General features: G+C 42.2%; 1 protein-coding gene across 1 annotated transcript; it reads left to right on the top strand.

Annotated features, from left to right (window-relative positions):
- The first annotated feature begins 2,487 nt into the window (after positions 1–2,487).
- On the top strand, positions 2,488–8,007 carry LOC103626910 (LRR receptor kinase SERK2). Its single transcript, XM_008647260.4, has 11 exons — positions 2,488–2,868; positions 4,120–4,252; positions 4,362–4,433; positions 4,925–5,068; positions 5,196–5,267; positions 5,360–5,425; positions 5,509–5,579; positions 5,693–5,833; positions 6,168–6,509; positions 6,973–7,367; positions 7,497–8,007. The coding sequence occupies exons 1-11, from the start codon at positions 2,763–2,765 to the stop codon at positions 7,809–7,811; spliced, it is 1,857 nt and encodes a 618-aa protein (XP_008645482.1). The 5' UTR covers positions 2,488–2,762; the 3' UTR covers positions 7,812–8,007.
- The last annotated feature ends 1,504 nt before the right edge of the window (positions 8,008–9,511 follow it).

The raw sequence follows: 9,511 nt of genomic DNA, 5'->3' as shown, positions 1-9,511 counted from the left end.
CGTGGCGGGCCTGTGCCCTAGGCAGGGCGACGTGGGGGCTCCTCCGAAGCCGAGGTCGAGTCTGTCTTCCGTTGCCGAGGCCGAGCCCGAGCCCCCGGGTCGGGCGAGGCGGAGATCGTTTGGCCGAGGCCAGGGCGGAGTCCGAGCCCTGGGGTCGGGCGAGGCGGAGATTCGTCGTCTTCCGGGTCTTAGCCCGAGTCCGAGCCCTGGGGTCGGGCGGAGCGGAGTTCGTCGTCTTTCGGGTCTTTAGCCCGAGTCCGAGCCCTGGGGTCGGGCGGAGCGGAGTTCGCCGTCTTCCGGGTCTTAGCCCGAGTCCGAGCCCTGGGGTCGGGCGGAGCGGAGTTCGCCGTCTTCCGGGTCTTAGCCCGAGTCCGAGCCCTGGGGTCGGGCGGAGCGGAGTTTCCCATGGCGCCTTTGGCAGGGCCCGACTGCCTGTCAGACTCACTCTGTCGAGTGTCACTGCAGTCGGAGTGGCGCAGGCGGCACTGTCCTTCTGTCAGACTGGTCAGTGGAGCGGTGGAGTGATGGCGGTCACTTTGGCTCTGCCGGGGGGCGCGTGTCAGGATAAAGGTGTCAGGCCACCTTTGCGTTAAATGCTCCTGCAACCTGGTCAGTCGACGCGGCGATTTAGTCAGGGTTGCTTCTAAGCGAAGCCAAGGCCTCGGGCGAGCCGGAGGTGTGTCCGCCGTAAAATGGGGGGCCTCGGGCGAGACGGAAGTCTCTCGAGGTCGGCTGCCCTTGGCCGAGGCTAGGCTCGGGCGAAGCGTGATCGAGTCACTCGTGTGGACTGATCCCTGACTTAATCGTACCCATCAGGCCTTTGCAGCTTTATGCTGATGGGGGTTACCAGCTGAGAATTAGGCGTCTTGAGGGTACCCCTAATTATGGTCCCCGACAATATTTTAGAGTAACGCTATAGATGTCAGATTGAGCTACATCCTTGCATTGGGAGGTGCAGTAGACCTTGTCAGCTGCTTTCGTGCATGGAGCGAGACGTTGCTATCCTCATCGTGACCGCACCTCACGTCAGATCACTCTGGACAGTTTGCAGCAGGAGCCGCCATTGAAAATTGATCAGCAGTACAGGAGTAAATAGTAAAATACAAAATAAAAAAATAAAGCTAGAGTCGTGGCAAAGTTGCCATACCAGCAGGAGGCAGCTCGGTCATATGAGTAAATAAATTGGGGTCGGCGCCAATGCTCACGGTGCCGACCCCCTGACACGTAACGTAAGTGCCAACTTATTGATGGAAACGAGATTTTGGCGCCATCTATATTGGAGTTGAGATGTGTGACCTCGGTGCCAATAATGATGGCGCCGAGGTAAGGATCTATTTTTTGAATTCAAACTAGGAAGGACGTAGTTTTGAAAATCTTTCTTAAAAGGACAAAAAAGCAAAAAAGTTGGATATATATGCGCGGCAAACGGACAAGAGTGGACGTGATGGGCTGAACAACGCAAGGGCACGGTGGCGTACGACACTGGGAGGTATAGGTGTACATTCGGGCCGTCCGGCCCGGCCCGGCCCGTTTGAATTTCGGGTCGTGCCGGGCCGGCCCATGGGCCTAGCCCTCGGCCCATGGCCCGACCCGTAATTGCTTAAACGTGCCGGGCTCATTTCGGGCGGCCCGAAATTATAAAAGTCCGAAATTCACATTACGACCCAAAATTCAATTTTTGGCCCAAAATTCACATTAGAGCCCTAAATTCAAAAAATAATAAAACAGATAAAAGATAAGACAAATAAATTTGAACAAAATCAAACTTAATGTTTGTATTAAAGTTACCATAGCTATACAATGACTACCTTGTTTATAAATTATTTTGTTAGAAGGAAAAAGAGTATAATCAGCTCTATACAAAGTTCATAAGTTCAGTTTATTGTCTAATGTTTATAAAAAAAGCAAAGTTACATCACACACTCTAATTCAAAGCTACAAAAAACATCTAATTAGCATTATTTCTAGCTTTGTGTTCTTTATCAAGTATATGAAAGTGTGGAATGAAGTGTGGTTTTAATAAATATATAGGTCTTTTCGTGCCTCTATATGGGTCATTTCGTGCATACTTTAAACGGGCCGTGCTCGTGCCCGCCCATGGGTTGTGACCTTGACCTAAACCCGGCCCGGCACTAAATTATTTCGAGTCGTGCCGTACCTGGACCGTGTTTTTTTTCATGCTTCAAGTCGACCTACCAGACCCGACCCAAATGTACACCTATACAAGTCGCGAGCCGAGCACGTCGAACGTCGCACGCCGCAGCCCTGCCCGCGGAGCCCACGGCACGCCCTGCCCGCAGGTGCGACGCAACACGCATCAGGCGCGGAGAGGCGATGAAACCGTGGAGCGCGCGGAGGCCTCCAATAAACGGTAATGCGCGAGGGTCGAAAGGCCCAAGGACTGAAGGACAGCAGCGGTCACAGGCTTCCCCATCCAGCCATTCTTCCGTTAATGCTCGGCCCACGAATCCGAATAATCCCCATCCTGAAAGAAAATAAGGACAAAAGAAAACAAAAGGAAAAAGGAAAGGACAAGTGCTCGAGGTTCTTGCTCCGCTCTTCTTTCTGCTTGCTCATCCCAGCCCCAGCCCACTGAAACTCTCGAATCCGCGGCCGCCCCCTCCGCGATCCCGACGTCCGTCCGCCTTGCTCGAACTCGACGCTCTCTTCTCCTCAACGCGCTGCACCTCCCCCCCCCCTCCCGGGGGGCGGCGCGGCCACCGGGGCCCTCTAGCGCGGCTGGGCTGATTAGGTGGAGTAGAATGGAGGCCCGGCCGGAGTGGGATCTACGCAAGATGAGGGAGCTGCGCTTCGTTGTGTTGCTTCTGGTGATATCCTTGCCGTGCTTCTCTGCATCCGATCGCCAAGGTACTACTGCACTGCCCTATCATTCCTCCAAGGTGACGCTCTCGTCAGCCATCGCTTGCCTCTGTGTCCGCATGAGCGTGTTTTGTGTACCTGTTAGCTGAGCAAACGGGAATTTAGTTGTGTATTGTTAAACTGCTGCTGTATTGTATAATAACCAGTGTTTTAGAGGGTGTTTGGTTTTAGAGACTAATTTTTAGTCTCACCATTTTATTCCTCTTTAGTCATTAAATTGTCAAATATGGAAACTAAAATAGAGTTATAGTTTCCATATTTTGCAATTTATAGACTAAAGTGGAATAAAATGGAGGGACTAACAATTAGTCCCTAGTAACCAAACACTCCCTTAGAAAGCGCTAGGTACTAGTTGGGTGCCGAGCACCTGGGGAGCAGTTAGCCTGGCTATGCAGCTGCTAGGCGGGCAATTTGGCGTTTGGGCTTCGTAGGAGTGTGTCTCCTAGCGCAAAGGCGCCGCCTTGATAGGCCAGCTGTCTGATTATCGAAATCGCGGTTGGAATATTTATGTATTGACATTTGCTAGTGGTATATGTGAAACATAGATTAGCTTATACTTAGATACTTGATAATAATGATACCACATGTTTCTGCAACCGCAATCAGCTCACCGTAGCATTTAATATGGGTGTACAATGATTTCATACAAAGCACATCAGCATGATCATTAATATTAGGGAAATTTGGATCCATACCATTAAAAGATCACCACTTTGGATCCATACCATTACTATCTCACTTACATGTGGGTCCACATGAGTCAATGACATGTGGGGTCCATGGTATATATCTAAAGTTTGGATCTTTTAATGGTATAGATCCAATTGTTCCTTAATATTACCTGAACAAACATGGGAATTAAGTCATATAACTGTGGTGGTCTATATATATGGCAATGTTCACATTAAAACAATAGTGTATGGACTTGTATCTAGGAGAAACCTTGAGGATGCATATAACTGTCAACATGATTCTCTTGGTACAGCGTACCAAACTACCAATGCTTATATGCCATCTTTTTTTTCTGTCTATCTGTATCCCTCAATGTTTAAGGTTTGGTTAACATGGAGAAACATGGTTAGTTTAGATTCCTAAAAAACATGTTTTTTTTAGATTCCTCAGGGATAATGTAGGCATTTAAAGAAAAGAGGAAAACATAATCTTCAATGGCCGATTGGATCTCTTGTTTACAAAACTCAAGTACCTTATCAAGACTGAATAACTGACTATGTTTTGCAGGAGATGCTTTATATGATATGAAACAAAAACTGAATGTTACTGGCGGTCAGCTTTCAGATTGGAACCAAAATCAAGTTAACCCTTGCACATGGAATTCTGTTATTTGTGACAATAACAACAATGTTATTCAAGTGTAAGTGGGAGCCCCTGCACCTTTCTTTGTATTCTGATGTTGGAGTGCTTCTATTCCCCTCTGTTCTGATCTTGTGTGTTTTTTGACTAATATTTGTGCTCTCTTGTAGCACTTTGGCTGCGCGAGGATTCACTGGTGTTTTGTCACCAAGAATTGGCGAACTCCAAAATTTGAGTGTCCTGTGAGTACGTTGTATTATTCTGTAGATTATATATGCCTTTGACATTATCACTTTTATAAACATCAAAAGGGGATGGTTTACCCTTACACTATAGCAATAGTTAATATATTTTTCCAGAGAATTACATCATGATATTCAAAGTAAGATTATAGAATGAGTACATGCAATAAATTTATAATGAATACATTCCAGACACTTTGCATGTCAGAAATTAGGAATCGGTTTCTCTATTGAATCTTACTGTTCTATGACTCTATTGCTTCTGCTTCTCTTCATGTTTTGGGGCAAACTGATATGTACTGAAACAAGATCATAGTGGGCTAGCCATCTGTGCAAGTAAACTAGGATGATATGGATTGCATTATACCAGTGTCACATATGCTAACATATTTTATTCCAGACCTTTAGATATTTGTCATACATGAACTACTGTTCAAGCTTGGTGATACTTCTCGGACTACTATGAAACTGTATAGCATATGATGTTGCAGGTCATTGGCTGGTAACAGGATTACTGGTACCATACCTGAGGAGTTTGGCAATCTATCTAGCTTGACAAGCTTAGATTTAGAGGACAATCTTTTAGTTGGAGAAGTACCAGCTTCCCTTGGCAACCTTTCTAAGCTTCAGCTGTTGTAAGTATTTTAAAATCAGAGTTCCCTTCTTATAAATAGAGTTATATGTCCTACATATTTGAGAAAAGAAATAGAGTTATATGTGACCTTTTTCATGTAATCTTATCTTCCTTTCTCTCATAACCAGGATACTGAGTCAAAATAATTTCAATGGGTCAATTCCTGGTAGCATAGCGAACATTTCAAGCTTGACAGACATGTAAGACTGAGTATGATACCTTTCAGTTTCTTATAACTCAAGTTCATTTAAATGTGCTTGTCATGTGTTGACAAAAAATATTTTGATTACAGACGCCTGGCATATAATAATTTGTCCGGTCAGATACCTGGGTTGCTGTTTCAAGTAGCACGTTACAAGTATATGAAGCTTTCTCTTATTTTTTTTCTTTCATTCTATGTTTTTGTTAGTGAATGATGGAATTCTCTTTTTCCACGATCAGCTTTTCTGGCAATCACTTAAACTGTGGACCTAACTTCCCGCACTATTGTGCATCGAACACATCCTATCCGAGTAAGTTGCATTTTGACTAATGTATTTTTTATTTTACCAATGCATAGTACTTTGTTATGGTTTCTTTGTATTTTATGAGATCACTAATTCCATAATTATCATCTTACATACAGGTGGATCCCATAACTCAAAAATTGGCTTAATACTTGGAACAGTTGGGGGAATTTTAGGGCTTATTATCGTGGGAGCTCTGTTTCTAATCTGTAATGCAAGGAGGAAAAGCCATCTGCGGGAAGTTTTTGTGGATGTAGCAGGTTCCGTGCCCTTGTAGTTGATGCCTTGCCTTGCTTTTTAGTCTTTCACAGTAGTGAAGTAATACTCTTAATAAATAATGGCTTAGCAAAACTGTTATATCTCTTTAAAAAATCCATATAGTTTAGAGATCCCAAAGACCAAGACAGTAAACACACCATTGTTACTTGATTATTAATGTACAGCAGGCTTGTGTATCAGCCATTGAAAATAATAATTTCATAATCAGAATACATGACCCTAAACCTTCATCAATCAGGCACTGCGTTAATCATAAGAGTTAGTTTGCATAGTTTATGTAATCACCTAAGCTATATAGCAATTTGTGTTCTGCAGGCGAGGATGATCGACGAATTGCGTTTGGCCAGCTCAAAAGATTTGCATGGCGAGAACTGCAGATTGCGACTGATAATTTCAATGAAAGAAATGTTCTTGGACAGGGAGGTTTTGGTAAAGTGTACAAGGGAGTTCTTCCAGATGGCACTAAGATTGCTGTAAAACGACTGACTGACTATGAGAGTCCTGGTGGGGAGGCTGCCTTCTTGCGTGAGGTTGAGCTTATCAGTGTTGCAGTTCACCGCAATCTCTTAAGATTAATTGGCTTCTGCACAACACAAACAGAGCGCTTGTTGGTCTATCCATTTATGCAGAATTTGAGTGTTGCCTACCGCTTAAGAGGTATTATTTTTTATCTCGTCCATGCACCCCCTCTAGGTACAGGATTGTGGTTGTTTGTAATGTTTGTCGCAGGCGTGCATACTAAAGAATAATGTGCGGGTGTCAGTGCGTATCCAGGGATGTAGCCTTCTAATATAATGATAGACAACTCTCCTGTGTGTTCAAGAGAAAAAAATGTACTCCTCTGTCTTTTGCCAAGACGTTCCACTATTACTACCTATAAAGGAATTTTCTCTATTATTTTCCTTCCTTTTATGCACAGAAAGAACTTTACCATTTACTAATTTGCATATGGTAGACCTTGGACCTCCCACATAACATTTCCTCAACCTTTTTGTAACAGGCTTAATTTGTTACAACAAACTTTCCCACTGGTCAAAAAAATTATTAACTTAGTGTCTTTCTTTTCTCATAATTGATGCTGGTCTCGTATCATGTCTCCTGTGTTGTAAATACTCTCCAGATTTTAAGCCTGGAGAAGCCATCCTGGATTGGCCTTCAAGGAAACGGGTGGCTATAGGTACAGCTCGTGGACTGGAGTATCTGCATGAACACTGCAACCCCAAGATCATACACCGTGATGTTAAAGCTGCAAATGTATTGCTTGACGAGGATTTCGAGCCTGTTGTCGGCGATTTTGGCCTAGCAAAGCTAGTAGATGTGCAGAAGACGTCTGTGACAACACAAGTCCGCGGAACCATGGGTCACATAGCACCCGAGTACCTGTCCACAGGGAAGTCTTCCGAGAGGACAGATGTTTTTGGATATGGGATCATGCTTCTTGAACTTGTGACTGGTCAACGGGCTATTGACTTCTCACGGCTGGAAGACGAAGATGATGTGCTATTGCTTGATCATGTAAGTCTTTTTTTTCACTTCCAAATATTGGATAGCTTTGCCCTTTGCCTATTTGGTTACGAATTTTTTTAAACTGGCTCCATTCTTGATGTAATCTGATTCCTGCGATGCACCTGTAACTAAATACAGGTAAAGAAGCTACAGAGAGAAGGGGAGCTGGACTCCATCGTGGACAGCAACCTTAACCAGAATTATGACGGCGAGGATATCGAGATGATAATACAGATAGCGCTGCTCTGCACTCAGGCATCACCTGAGGACCGTCCATCGATGTCTGAAGTGGTTAGGATGCTGGAAGGCGAGGGTTTGGCGGAACGGTGGGAAGAGTGGCAGCATGTGGAGGTGACAAGGAGGCAAGAATATGAGCGGATGCAGCGGAGGTTTGACTGGGGAGAGGATTCGTTCTACAACCAGGAAGCGATAGAGCTGTCTGCAGGTAGATGATAATCTGTGGAAACGGATGGTTGTAAATGCGCAACGAAGTGGTGCCTGCTGTGCCGTATATAACTATTATTTGTAGAGTAGCTATTAGATAGATATGTTCATAAGATTATTCAAACAAACTTGCTCGGCGATAGCATGAATGTGGATGAAATTAGATGCATAAATAAATAAATGGAAGTAGAGATGAAAGTGGTAATTCGATCTGTTAGGATAAATTTAATATTTTAAAATAGATATATATAAAATTTGATATTAATTTTTTTTATGTTATCAAGCACATTAGTATAAATACGAATAAAATCTTACATAAATTGTTTTATATATTATTTGCTCCCTACAACACAAAAAGTTGAAAATTTTACTAAATTTATTTTCGAATCCATACCGAAGTTTATATCTATTATTTAAAAAATATATGATGAATTTGAGGTTTACCTTTTATGAATTTTTAGAAGCTGAATGTTAAAAACAAGAATACAAATTTGTATTATAGATTTTATATCCTATTTATTCGCAATCAAAGAAAAACGACTAAAAAACTGATTACCGAATAAATACCGTTTTCGACCGTTTTCATCCCTAAATGGAAGTGCATAGATTGAAGTAACTATACTTAATCTGATGGACATCGCAGTAAACATATACTCCCTAGTTGTTTCTGCGCCATAAACATGCATTAACATTCATCTCTAGTTGTCAACTGTTAATAATAAGTAAGCATGTACTCCCTTCGTCTCAATTTATAATTCATTTGACTTTTTTGACTAAGTTTGATCAGCTCGTCTTTTCGAAATTTTCGCGAAAACCCAAAAATTCAAAGCCAAAATTAAAGTATATTATATGCTAAACAATGTCATAGTAAAAATTATAATAATTATGATTTTTTTAACAAGACGAGTCGGTCAAATTTAGAGTAAAAAGATTAAACCAATTATAAATTAGAATAGATGGATTTGTTTCCCCTTTTGGATTTATGTACTTACTAGTAGTATGATTTTTTTGTTATTGTACATCATTCAGTGATCCATCGATTTTAAGAAGAAATAAGATAAAAGTTCTCTTAAGCACATAAAGGGTATAAGGTTGTCTCCAGTAGATTACTTATCCACATATCTATATTTAAACTTCACTCTGCGAACAGTTTAGTTTACAGTGCAAAATAAAGTTTTGGGTCATCATATGGGCAAACTGTTGAACACGGTCTGAAGGAAGATAGATGGGAGCCAAATGTGACATCTTCTAGTTCCAGCTCATGTCACATCTTTCTCTAGTGACCCCATTCTTTCAATTGCAAATATGCAGGCATACTATGGAGACCGCACTTGAAGACCACACCAATTCCAAAATGTAAGTCAATTGCAAACATGCAGGCACACTATGGAGACCGCAGTTGAAGACCACACCAGTTCCAAAATGTAAGTGAATTGGGGATCGTTTCTACTATAGAACAAATGAAGACATATGATTTGTGTTTTTTCATTTCACTTTCAGATTTAGACATCATGCTGATATTATACAACACATGCTTTGTAATACCCACTTTGTAAGAAAATCTAAAAAAAAGAAATTACATTCCTTTATATGTGTGTGCATCCCTAGTTATCATTACATGTGACTACTTATGTCTAAAAATGAGTAAATCTACATCATTCAGTGATCCATCGATTTTAAGCAGAAATAAGATAGAAGTTCTCTTAAGC

The sequence above is a fragment of the Zea mays genome, chromosome 5 (assembly GCF_902167145.1).
Source record: "Zea mays cultivar B73 chromosome 5, Zm-B73-REFERENCE-NAM-5.0, whole genome shotgun sequence".
Taxonomy (NCBI): Eukaryota; Viridiplantae; Streptophyta; class Magnoliopsida; order Poales; family Poaceae; genus Zea; species Zea mays.
Note: the sequence above shows the minus strand (reverse complement) of the source record. Positions and strands in the feature narration are given on the sequence as shown.

Bases quoted from the DNA above. Each gene is read 5' to 3' on its own strand.
- LOC103626910 (XM_008647260.4), top strand. From the start codon at position 2,763: ATGGAGGCCCGGCCGGAGTGGGATCTACGCAAGATGAGGGAGCTGCGC. The intron at 5,426-5,508 runs GTATATGAAGCT...TTCCACGATCAG, and splicing joins TTTCAAGTAGCACGTTACAA to CTTTTCTGGCAATCACTTAA. The intron at 5,580-5,692 runs GTAAGTTGCATT...TCTTACATACAG, and splicing joins ATCGAACACATCCTATCCGA to GTGGATCCCATAACTCAAAA.